The sequence below is a fragment of the Microtus ochrogaster genome, linkage group LG4, assembly GCF_000317375.1.
Source record: "Microtus ochrogaster isolate Prairie Vole_2 linkage group LG4, MicOch1.0, whole genome shotgun sequence".
NCBI lineage: Eukaryota > Metazoa > Chordata > Mammalia > Rodentia > Cricetidae > Microtus > Microtus ochrogaster.
Genome location: NC_022030.1, coordinates 66,093,054 through 66,117,762, shown reverse-complemented (window position 1 = coordinate 66,117,762; position 24,709 = coordinate 66,093,054). Strand labels below are relative to the sequence as shown.

The 24,709-nt window shown below is 49.6% G+C and overlaps 1 protein-coding gene and 1 non-coding gene across 2 annotated transcripts; both read left to right on the top strand.

Moving 5' to 3' along the window:
* The first annotated feature begins 483 nt into the window (after positions 1-483).
* Positions 484-14,996, top strand: Itm2c (integral membrane protein 2C). Its single transcript, XM_005361773.3, has 6 exons — positions 484-701; positions 9,265-9,405; positions 11,165-11,353; positions 12,765-12,875; positions 13,290-13,440; positions 13,887-14,996. Exons 1-6 carry the CDS (start codon positions 576-578, stop codon positions 13,976-13,978), a joined length of 810 nt encoding a protein of 269 aa, XP_005361830.1. The 5' UTR covers positions 484-575; the 3' UTR covers positions 13,979-14,996.
* Positions 14,997-18,075: 3,079 nt separating this feature from the next.
* Positions 18,076-18,210, top strand: LOC113457710. Its single transcript, XR_003378219.1, has one exon. It is a non-coding gene; the product is annotated as a small nucleolar RNA SNORA70 (small nucleolar RNA).
* The last annotated feature ends 6,499 nt before the right edge of the window (positions 18,211-24,709 follow it).

Below are 24,709 nucleotides of genomic sequence, written 5' to 3'. Positions count from 1 at the left end.
GCTGGACACAGTTTTCAGTAGCACAAATCAGAAGGCCAAGCAAAGGTTACTAGCAGGGGAGAACAGCTGGAGGCCAGGACTCCAAACGGTCCCGACAATTAGGACTTGAAGCCCCTTTCCAGTCTAACACATCTTGGAGGAGGAAAGCATGGGAGCAGTTACGAGGGTGGGGGTGGGGAGCCTCAGACTCTCCAAAGAGGAGGCTACGTAGAGGAAAAGGGAGATGCAGTTTGTTAGAAGCACGTTGCCAGGCAACGCCGTGTTGAGGGCATGTGAGGATGCTGGTCATGGGCAGGGAGAAGGTAGGGGACCAAGCTCCCGCGCGACGACTGAATGAATGGCTTTGAGCGAGAGGTTGACAGAATCTCAAACCTTCTGCTACAGCTCTGAGCGCTGCGGCTCGGCGCAGGCGCCAGTTCCTTCCGTGGAGGGCGGGGCGGGGCGGGGCGGGGATAGAGGCTAGGACTCCCTGAGCCATATAAACTTCCGGTGCCTGCAGCGCAGCAAGAGGCAGCGGTGCTGAGCAAGGTTGCACAGGCAGAGGCTGCAGGGAGCAGGCGCTGGTCAGCGCAGCCATGGTGAAGATCAGTTTCCAGCCCGCGGTGGCGGGCATCAAGGCCGATAAGGCCGACAAGGCAGCGGCGTCTGGCTCGGCCTCGGCCACTGCCCCGGCCGCGGAGATCCTGCTGACGCCGGCGAGGGTGAGGGGCACCGGGTCCCAGGTGGGGGGTGGGGTGGGGATGGGGGCGGGGTGTTGGGGGAATCTAGGCACTCCCTAGTGGCAGCGAGAACCAAAGAGACCCCGGAGCCTCGAGCGGAATCGGGGAGAGAGGTCTGGAAAGGCTGGTCAATCCCCAGCTGGGAAAGGGTCTTGCTTGGGTCCTTCTCCAAAGCGGCAGTCGAAAGCAATGCTGTTCTCAAGTGGGGACACACACAGAGTCTTTAACAAATGTGGGGACCCTAGGTGCCCAGTTCCAAGATAAAGGAAGGTGGCGGGCCCATGAAAGTTTGGGGAATGTTGATGAGGGTTTGCATCTGGTTCCAATCAAGGGGGACGGGCCGGGAAGCCAGTGCCTGGGTTGGGGGATGGGAGGAGGGTTGAACGTAGTTTCCCCAAAGTGGGGTTATGGGACCTGATTAGTTGGGGAATTAGCTGGGAGAAACTCGGGTGAGTAACGAAAGGGGAGGTAACATTGGTTTGGTTCCCAAATTGGGGACTGTGGTGGGTAAAGGATGGTGGTGTTCGAACCGGCAGTCCTTAAAGTAATGAGTCTTCTCCCATGTCACACCTGCGGGTCCGGCTTCCTTCACCGGCCTCCAGCTGCTCTGTTACTCCCGGCTGCGTGGGCTCCCCACTGCTCCCGTGCCCTCGGCATCCCTAGTCACTCAGCTGGCTTTGTGCGGAGTGGCCTCAGTGAGCGCCGCCTTCCTCTGGCTGAGGGGACCCAAGTCATTTCCGCCATGGAAAACTGTGCAGTGTCGGAGTGTGTCGTGGGGGAGGACTCGTGGCAATCACTGACGGGAGGACAGGAAAAGAAAAGCTGACCCAGCCGAGCTTCATTTTGCTCCAGTCAGGGTGTTTTCTTGTCCACTGTCACACGCCCCCAAGCGGTCCTGGGGCATCCCAAGCTCTGACCTTTCCAACCAGGCAGAACTGAAAAAGGCCTTCCACTTCCTTCTCCGCAGATCAAGTTTTGAAGCTCTGCCCTAGTGAGCCTGTGGAGAATGATCTAGAAGAGAGGGTCGTGCGGAAGTGGGCTAGTCAGAGCAGACTGGGACCCGGAAGAATGCAAGGGACGCGGGCAGCCCTCGAGCCCTTGTGTTTCAGTCACTACAGCATCCAATAGTTCGTACACTAATAAGAATTCAGTGGCCACCCAGGCAGAGGTTGAAGGGTCCCTGGGCACTCCCACATGAGCAGCTTCATCTGAAGACCGGCAGTCTTTAGAATACTTGAACCGGTTTGCAGTTTAAGAGTTTGCCCTGGGGCTCATAAGCCTCCTTTATAACTTTAGGGAGGGGCCCTCACCTTCCTCCCAGTCTGGGTATGGGGCCCCAAGAACTGGTAAGTAGCAACTCCTGGCATTATCACCCCTTGAGAAGGAAGTCCCAACTGACTGTACACAGGGCACATGCTAGGGCAACCTGCTGATGGTGTTGGATAGGGTGGCAGAGCCCAGCATGAGGAAATTACACGTTTTTCTCATTAACCTCGGAAGACTTGGTTATGTAAGTCTGTGCAATAAGATGGCAGTTTACAGATGAACACAAGACACACGCTAATAATGACAGAAAATAAGAGCCTCAAAGGACCAGGTAGTTGGATTTTATGCAGTGTAAGCAATCATAGGCTAGGCGAGGGGAAGAAAGGTGTCCCAGAAACAAAAGAGGTTTTGTTGTTCAAGCAAAACCTCCGACAACAGCCCTCTAAAGACCACTGATGGTTGTCTCTGTGGGCCAACTGTCCACCCTTCAACGTTTTCTTCTTATGAGAAGATCTTTCCTTCATCATTGAGGGAGCTTGCCTGGATCCCTGGAATAGCTCTTCATATAATATTTTTTTATGGATTCGAATTGCCCCCCCCACCAAGACAGCTTTCCAGAACTTTTCCCATGTCAGCATCCCCTCTCAATGGCCATCTCCGAAGAGACAGCTTGTTTGTTTTGGTCCCTCCCACCAGCACAACGTGAGCCACCACCACTGTTCAGCTTCCTGCTTTTCTCAGGCTCCTGAAGCTCAGCAGCCCGCCCTGCCCTCACCCAGCGGGAAATGGAAATATCAACCTTGCCTTGCCCTGTGCACTGTTGGTAATGGCCTAGAGCCTGCCCAACAGCCTCCTCTGTCACTATTGGGCTGGCCGGAGCTCGGGGAAGCAGGCTGGGCAGTCAGGAGGAGGGATTCAAATACCTACACTTTGAGACCGAACTGTTTATTGGTTAACTCAAACGACACTGCTCGCCCAAGCTCTGAGCTGATGTGAAGGGGCCTTTGATATTGAGGGTTGGCTTTGTCTACATCAGCTGCCACTGGGATCTTGAAAGATAGATCACTCTGGCAAGCTTCTTCTTGCTCTACAATGCCAGCAGGCATATTTCCCCTTGCCCGGTGCCTAGCATGGCAGTAAGAGCAGGCAGGCAGAGGCCCGTTGCACAGCTGCGGTGCCAGAAGGAACATGAGCCATTGTTAGAGCCCTGAGATGTGAGCCTTTGGGCTGCTGTCAACCTGTATCCAGGCCTGGGGTGGGGGGGGGGGGGGTGGCAGGGGAGGTGAGGGAGGGCTGCAGCAGAGCCACCTCCCTGACAGGGCCTGCCCCTACTTCTAAGCAAATACTGAAACAAGTTTTGTTCCCAGGCCTGAGACTAGAAGGAAGTTCTGAGGCTGGCTGGGGAAGGGGTGGGTGTGGTTAGGAGCCAGCTGGACCTACAGCTACCCAGCATCTCCACACATTAGTTAGACTTCAATAATGAGGAACCTGCAGCCACAGCCTGGCCGCGGATGGTAAGTTGGCCGTTGAAGCTTGTGTTTGAGACCCCTGCACCTAGCAGTAGCATGCAGCCAAGTGGTCACTCCTCCCCTTTGGAGGCCCATCCTCATCCCTCCCCCACCCACTGACTGTGTACACATGTGTGCACGTGGACAGGCCCCAGGGCTGGGGGCTGCAAAGAAGAAAACATCCAGTTCAACCATCTTCTCAGCTCTGTAATCTTCTCGAATTGGCATTTGTCTTTGATTAATGGTCCTTGAGTAACCCGCTCCCTCAGCCCACATACCTGTGGATCAAATTCTCTCTCTCTCTCTCTCTCTCTCTCTCTCTCTCTCTCTCTCTCTCTCTCTCTGTGTGTGTGTGTGTGTGTGTGTGTGTCCATCCCTGTCTTCAGGCTCTTGGCAAAGGACCAGTAAGGGGAGGGTCTGTGGGTCCCTTGCCAGCTAGGAGAGCTGGTCTTCCTGGCTGGGAGGGTTGAGCCACAGTGACCTTCAAAGAGGCAGCCCAGCTCCGTGTCCTCCTTCCCCCTGTTCGCACAGTGGGAACATCCAGAGGAGTTGTTCTGCCGGGTTTTTCTGCACCCCCCTCTCCCCCTGCTGCTTCCCTCTCCTTTCTGTTTTCCCCTGGCTCTGCTGTTCAAGGCTGTCAGCAGACTGCTTATGAGGGGGAGTTTTTCTTCCCAAGGGGAGAAGAAATGTTTATGATTAAAAACTCAGCCACACAGCCGGGCTTTCCCCTCTGTCCTGGGAGTCTCCAGTTCTTTGTGAGCGAGAGCTCTTCCAGCCTTCAGCCTTGTTTCTTTCTGCTTCAGATCCTTTCTAGATTTTTGATTTCTGGAGAAGCCTGGGCTGTTGACACGGAGAAGAGAGGATTCTGGGTCCAGTCAAACACAGGGATCCTCATAGCTGCACCCTACCCCAGAGGCCTCAGGCTAGAGTGGGTAGGGGTGGGAGGTCACTAATGGGAAACCTCTGAGCCTTGTCTGTGTGTGGCGTATACTCAGGTGATGTCTTTGATTCTTGGCCATCTATGCCCTCTTGCTCAGGGACAACAGGCAAGGCCTCCCACCCCCAGCAAGGCCTCGTGTGTCTGTAGGTCTGCCTCACACACACCCTTTGGCATCCTTGCCTCTGAGCTGCAGCCTGCAGCCTAGGAAAGGAGAAGATGCCAAGGATAGCATTGGGGTGGGGGATGACTTTAAAGTCCTCAGCCTTCCGTCTCTGCCTGCAAGGTCTGTGTTGCTGTCCTTCCCTGCCTCCTACCCAGAAGCCTGCAGTTGTAGCATAATCCACTCATATTTCGGCATTGTTACCGAGGAGCAGTTAGCTAGCGAGCTATCATCCTTTGAGCTGTGTCGCAACTGAGCTGTTTCAGGTGGCGCTTTCCTCTCCGTTCTGCCTCTGGCTTTTGCTAATTATCTCACACACTGTTGGAAAGGCCCAGGGAAGCCTGAAGGCTGAGGCCCAGGCTCCTCTCAGGTCCCCAGACGTCTGGCTCGCATACCTAATACGAGTGCTCAGAAAGGCATTTTGCTCAGAGGGCTTGTTGCCTTGGAAACAATATGCGCCCTCTTTGCACTTTCTAAAGGGGAGCCCCCCAATGCCTAGCTGTTGGTAGCTATCCCATGGGGGAGGGGGAGCAACATTTCTCTGTCTCCAGCAGGACAAGATGGGGAAGCAGCTAGAGTGGAGGTTATTGCCTCAGGAAGACTGACTGGCCACCCAGCCACTTTCACTGCTACCCCGTGATCCTTGGACCCCAAAGGTCTCAGCTTGCATGAGATCCCAGACTGCAGTGACCCCCTAGTGAGGATAGCAAGGCTTTCAGGGTTAGAAGTTAAACCTTCTTGGCTTGCTTTGATGTGTCCAGCAGGCAAAAGCCATGTTGGGGCTCTTCGTCCTCAAGCAGGGCCATCCTAGATTTTCTTGTCAACCCTCTGTCCTATGTGTCTGAGGGTTTGGCTCAGCAGCCCAGAGTGTTGGACAGGTAGCATGGTAATGGAACCCCCAGCTTTGTTTCAGAAGAGGCGAATAAAAGCCATTGTTACACAGGGAAGATTTAGACTTTCCTTTTTCCCCCCGTCTGAAGGGTTTGATAATTTTAGACCATGAAATAATCTGACAGGAAATGGCTTCACAGGAGAAACAAACTAAATTTCATATATGCATCAATATAGGAGCCATGTACAAAGTCAAAAGTTTAAAGAAAAGGCCAGATAGCTGAAGCTTACAGGAAGAAACAGGGATTTGAGGCAGCTGGTGAGGTGGCCATGCAAGTCATGGAGGGGATGAGAATGTTTCCCAGGTAACAGTTACCCACGGGGAGACCAGGCAAGGCGGGCTGTCTGTCTGAAGTCAGTCCCTCCTGCTCTGCTTCCTGAAGAGCTTTCCTAGACAGGCATGGGACCTGAGAGACTCTGGGCACTCTGGGCACTCCTCTGGTGTGGAGAGATGTCAGTTCCTTTCCCCCAAAAGAGCAGCTTTCAGAATCAGCGCACATCTGCCCACATCTGCAGTGGGCCACACTTTCTCTAATAACCAACTGGGAATCCATCAAAGAAATACATTTAGAGAGAAATACTTCTGTCTCCTTCATTGGTCTAGCTAAATGTGTATAGTTAACCACCCAAACTGGGTAAGGTGAGGGGATCCCCAATCTTGCCAGTCCTCACTGACTTCTCCCTACCTCCCGTCCCCTCCCCCAGTCCATGAAGACCTGGACTAGCTAGAGCTTCCAAGGCTTGCAGAAGTCGGCTGCAGGGACAAGGCTGGAAGGCCTCAGCTTGCCTGTGATTTTTATGTGCTTAGCAGGCTCTTACTTGTAGTTCACTTGTGCCCCCTCCCCCAATCCTATTTGATTCCCTCGCTAGCTTTCCCAAGCTAGCTTTTCTGGTTTTCCAGAAACACAAGAGCAAACACCGTGGAGCCTCAACAGCCTGCCACCGTGGCGGCCCTAAAAAGGGAAGGCCTGGCCCACAGATCTACTATTTTTATCCCATACTTTGTCCTCCTCCAGGAGCTTTCAGGTTCATTGTCTCTCTTAATCCCTGGGGGCCGGTCGCCTCACATGACCTCAGGATGGATGTCCTATTGGTGGTTCCTGGACCATCCCTACCCTGGACCCAGTGGCTACACTGTGGTCCCAGTGTGTATTGTGCCCAATGGGCAATCTTTACTGCCTCAAAGGTAGCTACCTTTCTTTTTGTTTTGTTTTGTTTTTCAAGACAGGGTTTCTCTGTGTAGCCCTGGCTGTCCTGGAATTTGCTTGTAGATAAGGCTGGCCTTGAACTCACAGAGATCCTCCTGCCTCTGCCTCCTAAGTGCTGGCCACCATGCCAGACAACTAGACACCTTTCCTAGGACCATAGGAGCAGGCCAGTGCCGCACCTCTGGCTGTCTTGGTGGCTTGTTCATGGGAGATGCCGAGGGAGCTTGGATGTTGATGTCACCCCATAGGACCTGTCACAAAGTGTGGTTGCAAAGCCGTTGCAGCCCCTTGCCCCTCTGGTCATCAGCTGTCCTAGACCCGTCTCCTTAAGGGTGCAAGGTAGCCAAGGTTGGATCTTGTGGGAGAATCCCAGCTGTAGATGTGGGAACCTAAGACATTTTCTGCCCTTTTCCTAGAGATTGGGTTAGAGAGTCCAAACAGTGAGGCCCTCTGGTGGGGTTCACCTTTACTCCTAAGGCCCAATCCCATTCCCGCACCTTCCCAGGACCCCTTTGCTGTGTTGAGATAAAAACTTGTCCTAAGTAACTAAGCAGAACCATGTCCTCACGCACCCAACACCTCTAGAAAGAAAGAGAAACAACCCAGTTCTACAATGCCTCACTGGAACTGGAGGAGGGGGTCAATCAGACCTGCTTATTTAAAGCCTATGGAGGAACTCCATTCCCCAGTCAGCTTCATCTTCTCAAGGCTGGGAAGGGAGGTCTATAAATATTGACCTTTGACCTCTCTTGGCCACGTCTGAACAGTGTAAAAGACAGGGTAAGTGGTGGGCACTAGAGGCAGAAACAAGCCTGGTGATACCTGTAGCATCACCGCTAGTAATTGAAGGCCAGCCTGGGCTACCGTGGGGGAAGGGAGGTCATGCAAAAAGATAGCCAAGAGGTAGCCCTCAAGTTCAGTTCCAGGCAGAGTTGTCTTGTGGAGTCTCATATTGACCATCCACCAGCCCAGACATGTGTGGCCTGGAGGGGGCTCTGAGCGCCCTGCAATCTGAGCCCAAACCTGCATCCTGAAGCTGGTTCTCCTGTGGAGCGTGAAGCCTAGGCTCTCAGACAGTTGTGTTTCTTCTCTCGTAAGAGCTTCCTGCTGCTTCAAGTTTCATCTTGTAGACTCTCCTTATGGCAGCTTCCCTGACACAGTGGAGGAACAGTTCAGGGCAGGCCTAGGGCTACCCGGTTAGAGATAAGCCCCAGTGCCCACATCCTCTGGGTCTCCCAGAGCCCCTGCCTGCCACAGTCAGCCATCATCCTGAGAGTTTCCAGAAGCTTCCACACCTGCCTGTGATTGGCTGATTTCACTCGTCAGCCTGATTAGATTAAGACACACTTAGGGCATTAATAAAGCATACCTTTTCGTGTGTTTGTGGAGGTTCTCCCAGAGACGTTCAGTGGAGGGGAAAAGCCTACTCAGACTGAATGTGCGTAGCCCTAGCCTGATTCCCAGACTGAGTACGAAGGGGAAGGGGAGGAAGCGCGCTGAGTCCCAGCATCCATCCGTCTGCCGCTTGATCTCCCAGATGTGGGCATGTGATGTGCAAGTCCATACCGTGATGGACTGTGAACTCGAACCTTCCTCGGGTTGTTTCTTACAGGGTCCACAGCAATGAGAAAAGTAACTGGTACATGCCCCCGTCACCCACTGCTCTCATCCCGGTCCAGCCTGTGCCTCCAACCTAAGGGTCACATCTTGACCCTCTCTAGCTCTGCCCATTCTTTTTTTTTGGGGGGGGGGATGGCAGATTTTCAAGACAGGGTTTCTGTGTGTAACAGTCCTGGCTGAACTGGAACTAGCTCTGCTCTGTAGACCAGGCTGGCCTCGAACTCACAGAGATCCTCCTGCCTCTGCCTCCCAAGTGCTGGGATTAAAGGCGTGCGCCACCACCGCCCAACTTAATTCTATCGTTTCTTGGCTTCCCGTTACCCAGGACAGTGGCACCTCGCCTACCAGATGCATTCTAGTTCCCGTGAACTCCCAGTCACTCGGGCCGCCTGATGTGCCCTATTTAATGTTTGAATGACTAAAGCACTGGTTCTCAACCTTCTAATAGTACAACCCTTTAATACAGTTCCTCGTGTTGGGGTGACCACACCATAAAATTATTTCCATCGATGCTTTGTAACTGTAATTTTCCTACTATTGTGAGTCATAATATAAATGGTTTTTTTTTTTTTTTTTTTTTTTTTTTTGGAGAAAGAGGCTTGCCAGAGGGGTCGCGACCACAGGTTGAGAACCACTGGACCAGAGAGCAGTTAAGCTGGTTCAGTAACAAGACCTAAATTCAGAAAATTCAAAGTGTGTGTGCTTAATCCAGACTGATTGTTTTAGGGCTTCCAGGCAAATCTCCGTTTCTTTCTAGCTGGGAGGGGAGGGGGTCCGAAGAAATTATCAAGGTTCCTTTTCTTTCAGATAATCTGTGTTGTCCTTCCTGGCCCTTCCCCCTACCCCAGGGCCCCTAGTTCAGCTAGAGGGGTGATCTCACTTAGGGAACGAGGAATTCAGAAAAATGGTACCGTCTGGGACACCTCATTGACCATGGCACTTCTGTTCACAGGAGGAACGGCCCCCTCGCCACCGCTCCAGGAAAGGGGGCTCTGTGGGTGGCGTGTGCTACCTGTCCATGGGCATGGTCGTGCTGCTCATGGGCCTCGTCTTTGCCTCCGTCTACATCTACAGATACTTCTTCCTTGCTCAGGTGAGGAGCCAGGCGGGTGGGTGGGGGAAGGGTGGCACCAAGACAGGTAAAGGAAGTCCGCTGAGGGCGTGGGAACAGTGGAGAGCTAGGGTATGGGGATCCCATGAAGAGAGACAGTAGGCAGCCCATGGCCCAGGCAGGCCTAGAGGGCAATCTTCATTCCTTCCAGTATCCCCTTGTCTGCTCACCTCTTATTTTGGAGAGTCCAGCAAGAGTCCCGGTGGCTCCACCCAGGCATCCCTACCTCTGTACCCCCTCCTACCCCTACCACCAGTGGCCAGTGTCACTCTGGGGCATTGTCACCAGGAGAGAAGTTGGGAGTTTATGATTCTCTCTGGAGCCCAGACACTGTATGTAGGGGTTGTACTTCACGGATGACCTAACTGTTCCTTGCATGGACCTTTGGGTTTGAGCCCTGGGCAGGTTTTGCATCATTTACCACAGCCTGCTTCAGGGAATGGAAGGTCTGTGGAGGAGCTCGCTTGTCTTCCTCAGTACACACCCACTAGAGATCCTCCAGACCCGGGGAAGAGGAGGGGTCACCATACTTGAGTACTGAGAGATAAAGTATGGATGTATCAACAGGGACGCTCAGGACGACTTATCAGCTAGGGTTTCCGGTCATTGTGGACCCAGCTCACCCCCACATCCCTTGAGCTTTTAAGGCTGTGGTCATCTAGTTTTTCCACACTAGAAATGGCGTGGGAGTTTGTGCTCCGTCCACTGGAGACCTTGACACCCACATTTTTCTCACCTTTGGAATTTCCCCTGAAAGCAGCTATCTCTACCTTCATGCCTGGCCTTTGCTAGGTGTCTCCTCCCTCTCTGGTGCAGGACTCTCTCTCTTTTGGCATTTTTCAGTGGTGCCCCTGCTCTGTCCCCTCTCTTCCCAGACCATACATGTTCCAGATTGTCCCTGGGATAGTCTGTGGTTGATCTGATAGCCAGATCAGGTCTGCCCCAGGCATTAGGTCTCCCCTGGGCTTCCTTGAGCCCTCAGGGCCCCCCTTGTGGCCAGGATGTTTCGTCATCCCAGCAGAGTTTCTCCTCAGACTGAGAAGGGGGAGGGAATTCTGCCCATTACATGTCTTGGAGTCCCTAGAGAAGGCAGAATGGCGGCCCCATCACTCAGTTGTCACCAGTAGCGCCACCCTACAGCCCCTGAATGAAAGGTGATGAAGCCATCTGCCTGATGGGTAGGGCCTCAGGGCCTAGAGCGGGTGAGCTGTATCCATGGAAAGAACACGAGGAGGGTGCGGCGTTGTCTTAGAGCTCTTTGCCCTCCCACTTTATCTTCTACCCATGTGTCTGCAGGAGGGCCCCTGGTGGTGGTCATTCCGTGGCTTGTCCCTCCTCCCTGTGCAAGCTCCTACAGGATTTGCTCTTCTGTCCAGCCACAGGGCTAGTGTGTTCTCTTCTTGTTTGCCTGGCCATTTCATAGACTAAGGCTTTGAGGCCAGGTAGACCTTCAGGATCCCTTTACAGATAGGGAAACTGAGGCTCAGAGTAGTCTTCCGCCTAAGACCCTGTTTATCTGCCCTTCATTTGTGAGGCTGAAGTGACTGCTCCAAGACCCAGCTTATCTCCTCCCTTGCAGACCTGAGCTCTAGCCTACCTCCGCATTCTTCTGTTTCCCCAGCTCTGAGAAAGTCTTAGGTCCCCCACCCTTCCTGCCTCCCAGGTCTGAAGTAGGCAGATAGGCAGCGTGGCCATGTCATCACCCTGTGTGACCGTCTGTCTCTCCCCTCACTTTGTGCAGCTGGCCCGAGATAACCTCTTCCACTGTGGCGTGCTCTACGAAGACTCCCTGTCCTCCCAGATCCGGACTCGGATGGAGCTGGAGGAAGATGTGAAGATCTATCTTGAGGAGAACTATGAGCGTATCAATGTCCCCGTGCCCCAGTTTGGTGGTGGGGACCCTGCAGACATCATCCATGACTTCCAGCGGGTGAGGCTGGTTTATGGGTGGCTCGTAGGTGGCTTGGAGCTGGGATGGGGCAGTAGAGAGTGTTCTGGGGACCCAGAGCAAGGAGTAAGAACACCAAAGACTCCTTGGGTTGTGTATAAACTGTGCAGCAGGTGTCTTTGGTCACCTTGACTGGCCTTTAGATACGGCTTTTATTATGAAGGTTCTACTGTTAGTTATAGCCAATGGTACATTGGGAGTGGGAGTGTGCTGCTTTGTCCTCTGCTTGGCAGTCACTAGGGTTGACCGTCCCTGTGGGGCCAAAGGTCCTGGGCTGCTCGCATTTGTATATCCTCCATCAGAGTGTCCAGCTGAGTGGGGGAGTCTGTTTGTGTAACGCCACCCAGATCAAAGTCGGGCTTTCTGCCAGCACTCTGGAAGGTTCCCTCTTGCTTTTTTCCAGTCAGTTCCTTCCTCCTTGAGGTCACCGCTCTCGCCTCCAGCTGCTTTTGAGATCAGTGAGACATAGGCCCCAGCCTTCTTCCCTAGGCCTCCCAGAACCTATTAGCCAACTCCGTTAACCCTGCTTTCCCTTGGGTGTTCTGCAGCAATGGTCTCTGGGTCCTGGGGTGTAGCATTCCTCCCTGAGACGAGGACCTTGTTGGGGGGTTGGAGGTGGCCAGGAACATTGCTCCTGTGTCCCAGGACAGCTTTCTCCCCCAGGAGAACTACACCTCACCACTTTGGTGAAATACAGGGTGGGATAAAGTCATGTGCCCTTATCCTCACCTAGCTCTGGAAACCCCAGACAGATCCACCAGTCTAGAGAGGAGCAGGAGGAGGGGCTGCTCCTGCCTGGATATCCAGGAACTTGGGGGTGGGGGAGGGGTGCCACTTCTGAGATCCCAGGCCCCATTGATGGCACAGTAGGACTCAGGCCTCAGCTGACTGAAAGCCTCCAGTACGCTGGCCTGGTCCAGGCCTTTGCCTTCTACAGAGACTGACAGATATTCTCTGTTATGGTTTTTGGCTCTTTAAAAGGCAAGCCACGCCCACTCCCGGTGGCCCCTCCCTCCTCTCACCATCTTGAATTCTCACTGTCCCCTCTTGGTGTGCTTCCCTCTCTCCACGTCCCCTCTTCTCTGTCTTTTTTCTCCTCTTCTCTCTCTCTCTCTCTCTCTCTCTCTCTCTCTGCCCCCCTTTCTCCCTTCCCCCTCCATAGCCCCTAAATAAATATTCAACCTCACTCTACATGTTGTGTCTGTCCGTGTCTCTGTCTCCTGCCCACCCGCCATGTGTCTCCCCCTGCCTGGGACCAGCCACTGCTGGGGAATCAGCAGCCTCCCCAGCCATCTCTGTCTGGGACTGGCTGCTCCCAGAGCCCGCTGCCTGCCTACTGCTGCCGGGGTCCTCCCAGCATTTTAAAAAAATCATTAAACTCTCTCCCTCTCAGGGTCTCACTGCCTACCACGACATCTCCCTGGACAAGTGCTACGTCATTGAACTCAACACCACCATTGTGCTACCCCCGCGAAACTTCTGGGAACTCCTCATGAATGTGAAGGTAGGTGGCCGTATCTTGTTTGTGCCTGTCCCCTTCCCTGAGGAGGCCAGGCCTAAAGGGGGAGTCCCTGCACCCCCAAAAGATCACTTCTTCACTATTCTCTAGGCACATCCTCAGAGCCGTTTCTCCGTTTCCTCTCCCCAACTCACAGAACGCCAAGTGTGGCTTCCTTAGCATTCAGGTTCATGCTTTGGGTCAGCAGTGAGGGGAGCGGATGCAGGCCCTAGCCCTGGGAGCATTTCCCTTCAGGTGGGAGGCCAGATGTGCACACGTGCCAAAGCTCACCACAGTATAGGACGGGCAGCAGCCTGGAGTACCAAAGGGCTTCTGGGAGTGAGAAAGGACTATGTGCAGTAGGAGGGACCTAGGTGCCAACCCTGCGCTTTGATGCCACTCTCCGACCCCACTCTGCAGAGAGGGACCTACCTCCCACAGACGTACATCATCCAGGAGGAGATGGTGGTGACGGAGCATGTCAGTGACAAGGAGGCTCTGGGTTCCTTCATCTACCATCTGTGCAACGGGAAGGACACCTACCGACTGCGACGCCGGGCCACCCGGAGGCGTGAGTGACAGATGTGTCCCGGGCGCCAAAGCGGGCAGCCTCTAACAGGGACCTGCCCCATCGCCAAAGCGGGCAGCCTCTGACAGGGACCAGCCGTCCCAGCAATAGTTATGACCTAACCGCAACAAATGTCAATCAAGCACTTAAGACGTGCCGGGGAGTCCCTTACTTCACCCTCATTGTTATCAGCATCATTTTTATTCTAACTGTGCCTTTTAAAGGAAACTGAGGCACACCGGCTAAAGTAGCACCCCTAAGGATTTATAGCAGAGCAGTGGTAGGCACCTGTTGAGCCGGATTTAGGAGCTCCCCCTACCTCATGGCGCTGTTTTGGTATATCACTTTCTGGGTTTCCCCAGGTCCCAGGGTTCTCTCAGGCTCAGAGGCTGGACCACCTTTCTGGGCCTGGACAGAGGCCTAACGGGGACTTTTCTCTTTCTTCCCAGGGATCAACAAACGTGGGGCCAAGGACTGCAATGCCATCCGCCACTTTGAGAATACCTTTGTGGTGGAGACGCTCATCTGCGGGGTGGTGTGAGGCCTTCTGTCCAGGCCCACCCCTGCCCTCTTCTCTCTCCTTCTGGCCACTCTCTGGCCCCCCTCCTCCCTTTGCTTATTAGCTTGTAACTTGGGCACTTTTCCATAGACGTGACATGTCCCGCTACCCTTTCCAGCCCCAGCCCCATCCTAATCCCCGTACCAGGGCTGTGATCTCTTGAGGGGACCTCTGAGACTGCTTGTCTTTCAGGCATGAGGCGGGAGGGGACAGTTGCCCAAGATGGTTTCCGTAACCCATTGTTTTAAGTCAGCTCCCCAGTGGCTGGGCCAAGGGGAAGGACTAAAGGAAGGGGCTGGACATGTGAAAGCCTGGGGCAGGGGCAAGGCCTGGCATGGGGTTCAGAAATAGCCCCCCCACATTTGGGGAAGTCCCGAAAGACTTTTTTTTCTTGCACAGCACACTTCTTCCTCCGTTCTCCTGGTTCTGAGGCCTAAGTGCGGACGAAGGATGGGGAAATGTGTCCTGGGTTGGACCTGTCAGAGCCCAAGAGAAGGTGGCTATCCTGGGGTCAGGGCCTTCGTCCTACCAGCAGGAGCCTGAAGTTTGAGGGTGGGAATGAGTCTGCCAAGCACAATTGTTCTGAGTGGAACCAAAGAAAGGAGGAGCTGGGCCACCCTGGTCTGGCACCTAGGAGCCCAGGAGCAGGTGGGTACAGCTGTGGTAAGCTACAGGCCCTGGGCAGCGGATGGAGCCCATGCATCCTCCATGCCTTGGCTTCTGTGAACGATGGAGGCGGGAAGGAGAGCCACCTGGTACTTTGGTCCCTGCTTCCTCTTCCGTTCTGGATCCAGCCCCTCTGTCCAGGGGTGCGTGATGTTTCTCCTCCTCCTTCTGCATGTTTATAACGATGTTCGTGCTGGCCGCCCGGGTGAGGGTTTGGTGCCTCGGGTCAGACCTGGGTTCTCCATGGCGGTGAAGCTCTCAAATGCTTTGTATATTTTCTCTATTAGATCTCTTTTCAGAAGTGTCTAGAAAATTAAAAAAAAAAAAAAAGCTTCGACTTTGGCCCTGGTGTTGTGGCTAGTTAGGGGGGGTATCTTATGGGTTGTGGGTTCTCTGAGGACAAAGTAGCGGGGAGGGGGGAGTGGACAGGGAGAAACCAATGAGCCTTGGCATTCCCTAAGTCAGCAAGGGAGTGTGGGGTGGGGTGTCCCCTCCATTGTCTTCCTAGATCCCCTGGACTGTGCCTGAGCCAAGTGCTCACATTTGTAGCTGGAAGTATCCAGAGAGCTTCAGGAAACCGCTCAAGGACAGGCTGCTCTTCCTTCAGTGCAGGCAGAGCACCTGCTGTATGGGTTGTGACAGATGACATCATTGTTGCACATCCTCAGGCACAAGGACAGCGTCGTATTTGCCACAATGCCTAGGAAATTAGCGATTGTTCTTGGTGGATCAGAAATAGTCACAGGGTCATGTCCTCCAGGGAAGGAGGTAAAGAGAGCTGGCTAGGGCCTTAGCTAAGTGGACACAGGCGGCAAAACTGAATTGGTGCCCTGGGATTGAGGGTGGGTGGGGACCCACAACCTGGTGCTGTTCACAATGTCAACACCTCTCAAGGGACACAAGAAGGTCAAATTCATACAGACATACCTTATCTGGACACAGGACCTCTGGCATGATTTGTTTTGCTTATATCCTAAATATAATGCAGTCCACCAAAGGGCTTGCCGGATTTGCTTTTGAACTTGACCCATTCGGTTCTTGGGAGAAAGTAAACATAAGAAAAGCCAGATAAATCCCACAAAGGTCAAAGAACACCCTTCACATACATCGCAGGACAAATGACAATAATTACAGGGTTTGGGACGGCAAAGGAAGAGTGGGACACAGTGGGGGACCCAGAATTGGCTTAAATTGCGGGGAAATTTAATACATGGTTTCCCATGGCATTTCAGGTTAGTGGGGACATGTGTGTAATTTTCAGTGAAACAACCGATTAGCCATTTTGACCGAATAAACCTGGATCCTGCCTCCCTGAACAAAATTGATTCAAGTTTTAAACATAAGATAAAGGAAAATAATTAGGTGTAATATAAGCACCATCCCCACTGAGAATTAATGAAGTTTAAATTTATATATGGCGAGAGTCTCGGGAGGTAACCATAAACAGTATGTAAAGGGCTGTGCTCCTTAATAGTGTGCGCCTTTTTGTTCGTTAATTTGTGCTTGTTTTGTTTCGTTTTGGGTTTTGTTTCATTTTTTTTCCAAGACAGGGTTTCTGTGTGTTCTGGCTGTCCTGGAACTCTCTGTGGACCAGGCTGGTCTTGAACTCACAGAAATCCTCCTGCCTCCGGAGCACTGGGATTAAAGGAGTGTGCCCCCACCGCCACCACCTCACTTCAGAGCTTTTTGTTTGTTTTTGTGAATAGGTTGAGAGGTTTAATTGCAGTTGTGAAGAACACAGATCAAAACTAGTGAGAACATTTTTACACATCAAGTCAGGGTTGGAGTTTTCATTTGGTGGTGTGGTTCATATCATGAAGCATTTGTTACATTCGAAATACTTGACATCATTAGTGTGGTGTCATCCATAAGATAGGAATCGTACTAAGTGATGTGTCCTAGAAACCCACCAGATTTAAGACTGTCACATAGCCACTCTGCAAGTTGTCCTTTGAAAAGCTATGTCCCCTCCCTTTCCCATCTTTCTAAATGTTAAAGACAGACCCCACCCCTACACGATTAACATATTAATAGTTGAGCAGGGTAAATTGGCTCAGGCCTTTAATCTCAGCTCTTGGCAGGCAGAGGCGGGTGGATCTCTGTGAGTTCAAGACCAGCTCTGGTCTACAGAGCGAGTTCCAGGACAGCAAGGGCTATTTAGAGAGACCCTGTCTATAAATCAATCAATAAATAAATATGTTGATTGTTGAATAATGTTTCTATAGATGTCCAGAACTCAAGAGTGTATCAGAGTGTATAGGCTTTTTTGTTTTGTTTTGTTTGTTTTGTTTTTTCGAGACAGGGTTTCTCTATGGCTTTGGAGCCTGTCCTGGAACTAGCTCAGAGGTCTGCCTGCCTCTGCCTCCCAAGTGCTGGGATTAAAGGTGTGTGCCACCACTGCCCAGTTTAAACTCTACTTTTTAAAGGTGTGTGTGTGTGTGTGTGTGTGTGTGTGTGTAACACACATGGGTGGAAATGCCTGCAGAGGCCAGAAGAGGGCATCAGATCCCTAGAGCTGAAGTTACAGGTTACTGTGATCTGTCCAACATGCGTGCTCAGAATCGAATTCCTGTCCTCTGCAAAGAGCAATACATACTCTTAACTATTGCGCCATCTCCCTGGCCCCCTTCTTCAGTTTTCTGTACCAACTAATAAAACATATAAAGTACTTTGAGGCTTAACTTGCAGACAATCAACTATGTTTGCATAAATAAATGCAGGACATACATAGCCTCTGGGGTCCAGGTTAATAACCATGTTCTGACCAAAAGGCAGAAAGAGGAAATCCACACCATGGATGAAGAAGACAGTGACAGACCCCACTGAACCTTATCGGGCATTCACCATTCTGCACACTGTGCCCCCTTTTCCTCTCTATGGAAATCCTTGTACCCCAGCTCTCCAAGACAGTGCTCTGGGGAACCACACTTCTTTCTCTTCTCAGGACCAGTTTTAGAATACCTTTCATTTTCTTCCTATTGATGGTGTTGTCTTTGGCTTTTTGAGAACAAGCTGACAGCCGAGGCTGGTGATGGACATAGCTTGACAGCAGTACCTGATTACACCCGCTTTGTGTTCAGCTGGGGAAGCTTGACTGGAGCTGGACATGCAAGATGGACTCGGCCACCAAGGGCCACTGATCTTCAGTGGTCTTCCCTGGTACCTGATAGTTCATCAGCTGAGTTATAAGGGAAAGGATGCATAAGCCATCAGTCCTTGAGGCCTGGGATTGGGAGTTCCAGCGTATTACTGGACAGTATTTTGTTGATAAAGGCAAGTCATAAAACGCTCAGTTTCGAGATGAGTGGAAGTGAGTCATCTCTGGAGCTTGGGAAGGCATCCAGGCCCAGAGCCAGAGGCAGGGAATTATGGCAGTCTATTAGGAGACTCTATGATCATGCTCAGCCTCTGTCCTCCATATTTAAGACATGAACTGGTCCCTTTCCCCTTGGGGACCTGGTGTGCAATGGTTGCAAACAGCAGCCTCCTTGGCAGTGTATCCAGCCTGTTACCTGTATGGGTTGCCCTAAGGGACCTTGGAGACAATTTTCTGGCACTTATTCAAGTCTCTGATCTCAATGCTGTCTCCAATGTAGGCTCCAGACAGGCATGCGTGGTGCCTTTGGGAAGCCCCAGGGCACAGTGGCCAGGGTTCACATTGGCCAGGTCATCATGTCCATCCGCACTAAACTGCAGAATAAGGAACATGTGATTGAGGCTCTTCGTAGAGCCAAGTTCAAATTCCCTGGCCTCCAGAAGATCCACATCTCAAAGAAATGGGGCTTTACTAAGTTTAATGCAGATGAATTTGAAGACATGGTTGCTGAGAAGCGACTCATTCCTGATGGCTGTGGGGTCAAATATATTCCTAATCGTGGTCCCCTGGACAAGTGACGAGGGCTTTCACGGTGCTCTCCTGTAGCCTACCAAATCATGTTCAGGAATAAATCTCACATCCAGTCTGCCAAAAAAAAAAAAAAAAAGAGAACTAATACCAAAGCTCATTTTATGTCAATTTGACACCAGCTAAAGTTATCTATGAGGAGGAAACCTCAGTTAAGAGTTAAGAAAATGCCTCCATAAGATTGGACTGTAGAAAGGCCTGTAAGACATTTCCTTAATTAGTGAATGATGGGGAAAGACCCAGCCCATTGTGGGTGGTGCTATCCCTGGGTTGGTCATCGGATTCTATAAGAAAGAAGGCTGAGCAAGCCAATAAGCAGCCCCCTCTATGGCCTCTGCATCAGCTCCTCTTCCAAGTTCTAGCCCTGCTTGAGCTCTTGTTTTGATTTTCTCCAGTCTTGAACTATGATCTGGAAGTGTAAGCTAAATAAACCCTTTCCTCCCAACTTGCTTTTGGTTTTGCTTTAAATTATACAAGTGGCCGCAAAATATTTTGTTTTATTTTCTGACTCACTTGTGCCTCTAATACATTTCCCAGATTCACCCGTGTGACATCTGTAGTCTTCAGTTCATATTTACAGTCCGTTATAATTAGGCCATTGTATGAATATGAAACTTAGCAATTTAATGATGACTTTTTGAATTCCGAGTTCTTACAACTAGAGTGAGTGCCTTCATAAGTATCTTTTAAAGATTTTATTTTTATCATTAAGAACATGCATGTCGGGGGCTGAAGAGATGGCTCAGAGGTTAAGAGCACTGCTACTCTTCCAGAGGTCCTGAGTTCATTCTCAGCAACCACATGGTGGCTCACAACCATTTGTAATGAGATCTGGTGCCTTCTTCTGGCATGTAGGAATACATGCAAGTAGAACACTGTATACATAATAAATAGATGAATCTTATTTTTTTTTAAAAAAATGTGCATGTCAGGAGCTGGAGAGATGACTCAGCAGTTAAGAACCCTGGCTGTTTTTCCAGAGGACCCTGGTTCAATTCCCAGCACCTGCATGGCAGCTCGCAACTGTTTGTAACTCCAGTTCCAGGTGCTCTCCAGGACACCAATACACATAAAATTAAAAGAAAAAAAAAGAGATTTGTGTGTGTACACGTAAGTGCAGGTGCCTGAGAGTCCAGAAGAAGTCCTTTAGCTGGAGTTACAAGTGGCTGTGAACTGCCTAACATGGGCCCTAGGAACTGAAATCAGGTCCTCTAGAAAAGCAGCAAGCATACTAAACAATGAGTCACCTCACCAACTTCCTGGGGAACATTTTTGATGGGGCCTCTGGAGTGTGTGGACAAGGGCTTCTCTTTTATGTAAGGAAGGAGAGTCAGTGGCTCACACAGCAAGCAAATGTTCATCTCACATGAATTCAGCCTGGAATGTTGTGTAGGCGTTGGCCACTGTGCACTCTCGGCTGCTCCAGAGACATACTTCTTATTCCACATCCTTGCCAACACGTAACACCGAGCATCCTTGAGACATTTTGCCAATGGTTTGGGAGCAAAACGGTTTTTCATTATGAATTTAATTTCACCTCTCTGATGACCAGGAAACTGGAGAAAGTTTGGTGTACCTATCGAATCTCAGATTTCCCTTTCCCTGTGACCATTTGTGGTCTTCCGCCTATTTTATGGGCTTTTTACTTTCTCATTAGTTTGCGGGCATCCTTAATGTATTTTGTGTCATTTTGTATTCCGTTCTCAATGGGCGACTAATCTCATACCCCAGTTTGTGGTTTGTCTCTCCTCCCTTGTGGTCTCATCTATGAACAGCAATGATTCACCTCACTGTAGTCTGAGTTAATCCATATTCTGCATAAACTTGTTACGTCTTGTTTTGGAAATCCTGTCCAAAGGTTAGACAGACATTATCCTACAGTGTTCTTCTGATCCTTTGAGTTTTGAATTGTATTTTTTTCTGTGTAAATGTATGTGCATGTGTTTGTGTACTTTGCGTGTACACACGGAAGCCAGAGATCAATGTCAAGTGTCTTCCTCAATCATTTTCCATGTTGTTGTGATGATGATGATGATGGTGATGGTGATGGTGATGATGATGATGATGATGTAGCGCTACTCTCCAGTTTTCAGCATAGCTGAGGATGACCTTGGGCTTTGGAGCCTCCTGCCTCCATCTGCTGAGCACTAGGATTATAGACATGAGTCACCAGGCCTGGTTTACACAGTGCTGGAGGTTGAACCCTGGGCTCTGTGCAGACTAGATGAGCACCCAGCCAAATGAGCTACATCCTCAGACCTCCACATGCTTTTTAAGACAGGATCTCTCATTAACCCCGAAACTTGCCCATTTAGATAGACTGGCTAGCTAGTGAACCACAGAGATCCTCCTGTCTCTGTGTCCCTAGCACTAGAATTACAGGCAAGTACCACTGTGCCCAGCTTTTTATGTGGATTCTGGGCTTGAACTCAGGTTCTTTTGATCATTTAGTCCTTTCACTGACTCTGCCATCTCCTCAACCCCACTGTTTTTAAAAATCTATTTTTAACCCTCTGGATGGGCTGGAGAGATGGCTCAGCTGTTAAGAGCACTTGCTGCAAACTCAAGTCCAAATGGATCAAAGACCCCAACATAAAGCCAGCCACACTGAACCTCATGGAAGAGAAGGTGGGAAGTACACTTAAACACATTGGAACAGGATACCACTTTCTAAATATAACCCCAGTAGCACAGACACTGAGAGCAACAATTAACAAATGGGACCTCATGAAACTGAAAAGTCTGTAAAGCAAAGGATAATGTCAACAAGACAAAACTACAGCCTACAGAATGGGAAAAGATCTTCCCTAACCCCACATCAGACAGAGGTCTGATCTCCAAAATATACAAAGAACTCAAGAAATTGGTCATCAAAAGAACACATAATCCAGTAAGAAAATGTACAATAAGAAAATCCAATAAGAAAGGTCTGTACTCAGACCTAAACAGAGAACTCTCAACAGAGGAATCTAAAATGACTGAAAGATACTTAAGGAAATGTTCAACATTCTTAGTTATCAGAGAAATGCAAATCAAAACAACTCTGAGATTCCACCTTACACCTGTAAGAATGGCCAAGATCAAAAACACTGATGACAACTTATGCTGGAGAGGTTGTGTGGAAAAGAGAACACTTCTGCATTGCTGGTGGGAATGCAAGCTGGTACAGCCCCTTTGGCTGTCAGTGTAGCAATTTCTCAGAAAATTAGGAAACAACCTTCTCAAGACCCAGCAATGCCACTCTTGGGTATATATCAAAGGATGCTCAGTCGTGCTACAAGGACATGGGCTCAACTATATTTATAGCAGCATTGTTTGTCATAGCCAGAGCCTGGAAACAACCTAACTGCCCCTCAACTGAAGAATGGATAAGGAAAATGTGGTACATTTACACAATGGAGTACTACACAGCAGAAAAAATAACATCTTGAAATTTGCAGGCAAATGAATGGAGCTAGAAAACATCATATTGAGTGAGGTAACCCAGACCTAGAAAGACAATTATCTATGTACTTACTCAAAAGTGGTTTTTAAACCTAAAGCAAAGAAAACCAGTCCATAAGTCATAATCCCAGAGAACCTAGACAACAATGAGGACCCTAAGAGAGACATACATGGATCTAATCTACATGGGAAGCAGAAAAAGACAAGATCTCCTGAGTAAATTGGGAGCATGGGGACCTTGGGAGAGGGTTGAAGGGGAGGGGAGAGGCAAGAAGGGGAGCAGAGAAAAATGTAGAGCTCAATAAAATCAATTTTAAGAAAAGGAAAGAAAGTGGTGAAGACACACTCAGCAAGTAAAGTCACTGATGGCCTGAGTTCAGTACTCAGGATCTACACAGTAAAAAGAGATAACCATCTCTCAAAAGCTGTCATCTGACTTCTATACATATGCAATGGCACATGCATAGGTACCAAATAAATAAACATGCAAACAAAAGGAGCACTTGCTGCTCTTCTAGAGGATCTGCATTCAGATCCCAGTACCCACATCAGCTGACTCGCACTGCCTACACCTGCAGCTCCAGGAGAATCTTCAGCCCTCTTCTAGCCTCTGCAGTCATACACGTACAATACACAGAAACCTCCATGTGAATAAGGATAAATCTTTAAAAAGTTAAAAGATATATTCCCTGGAATTTATTCTTTTGGTATGGTATGTAGAGATAAGCATGTATTCTGGGCTTCTCTTTGTTTTGTTTCTTTCCTTTCTCCACAGAGCTACAGTGCATGTCTTCATGGATCGATGCAATGTCTTACACATTTCCATATGCATAAGATTCATTTCAGTGCTTTCTACTCTGGGTCTGTCATTTGAGCTATGAGCCATACTGAAAACAAGTCCGGCTGTCGGCTAGGGTGAGCTTCCTGTATTGATTTCTCCAGCGCCATGGTGTCTTTTTGTGACCCTTTGTTCTTCCTACACACTTAAAAGCAGAAATCCAATTTCATGAACTCTCTATTTCTGTAATGGGCTTGTATTAAAGCTGTAGCTCTACTGAGGGGAGCTGAAATTATGATTTATTATCAACAGTATGTTTAAAATTTTTAAATTTTGGCTTTTTATGTTTTCCAAAACAGTTTCCATCCCAGAGTGAAATTCTGGCAAAACTTTTTTTTGGTTTCTCTGTGGCTTTGGAGCCTGTCCTGGAACTAGCTCTGTAGACCAGGCTGGTCTCGAACTCACAGAGATCCGCCTGCCTCTGCCTCCCGAGTGCTGGGATTAAAGGCTTGCGCCACTATCGCCTGGCTCTGGCAAAACTTTTATGAATTAGCTTTTTTCCTAAGTCTTTAGATTTATTACTATTAACATATATAAATTATTGTTCCATTTTATAAGAACACAATCTGCATTATAATATTGAGCCACCAAACTCAAGTGTTTCTTTTTTCTTTTTCTTGTTTGTTTTCTTGGAGGCAGAATTTCTCGTTGTAGTCCTGGCTGATCTGGAACTCGCTCTGTAGACCAGGCTGGCCTCAAGCTCAGAGAGATCCACCTGCCTCTGCCTTGCCTCCTGAGTGCTGGGATTAAAGGCATGCGCCTCTACAGCCTGGTTGTGTTTCTTATTATGCTAAGAAATTTATTTCATTCTCCTGATTATGATTATTTGTTCTTTCAAATAATTCAATTTTTCATTTCCCTCCGCCTAATTTATTTTATTTTATCATGGACTTGGAGATCACACTCTTGTGTTTGATAGGCAAGCACTCTCACAGTAAGACACAACCTCAGCCCTAAGACTTACTTCTTTCTAGGTCTACCACACCGACAAGACGTTCAGGGATCATGGTACCAGCCCCAAGAACGTGGCTCTTGACTTTAGAAGGAGTTCACCTTGGTTATAATTTTTCAGATGTGAGGAGAGTGTTCTCATTTCAAAGTGTTTTTGTTTTGTTTTATGTCAGATTAGCAATAAGCTATTTTATCAAATTTTTCTGTTAATCCATTGACTTACTCTCTTGACGCTCATGTAAACCATTGATTTGGCCACTGGGCATTCTAGATTCTTCTGTACCACTGCACTGCATTTCCTGAGTTGTAGATATGCATTGATTGTCAGATAGGATTTTTCTCCTCTCGTAGGGTGCTTATTGGGGTTTCATGTCAGAGATTGACTGGTCTCATTGACTGAGTTGGGGGAATTGGTTTTGTGATTTTTTTTCCCAAACAAACAAACAAACCTTAATAACAACCTGTCTCCTCACATCTGTATAAACCCTCCTCAGCCAGCGCCAGCACTCAAGTGGTTTGACAGTGTAAAATTCTACAACGTGATGCCTTGGTTTGACCAGGAAATTTCTGTGAAATTTCTTTATATCCTGTAGATATAACCAATAAACACGTGAAAATATACGTCTAAGAAGAATACATGTTGTAGTAACGCCAAGAGATTGGAAGCGGCCCTCTGTTTGGGATGGGGTTTCACTAAAGGGGCAATGTTTTGTTCCTGTTACAGTGAGGTAGGTTTTTCTGTGCTGATTTTTCTGAAATCCACAATTAGGGTGAAGTGGTGGCAGATGTGTGTGTGTGTGTGTGTGTGTGTGTGTGTGTGTGTGTGTGTGTGTGTGCACATTGCTCCCACTTGGGAAGTTTTTAAAAGCTAACCACTTTTAAAATAAAAATATTTTAAAATAAAATAGAT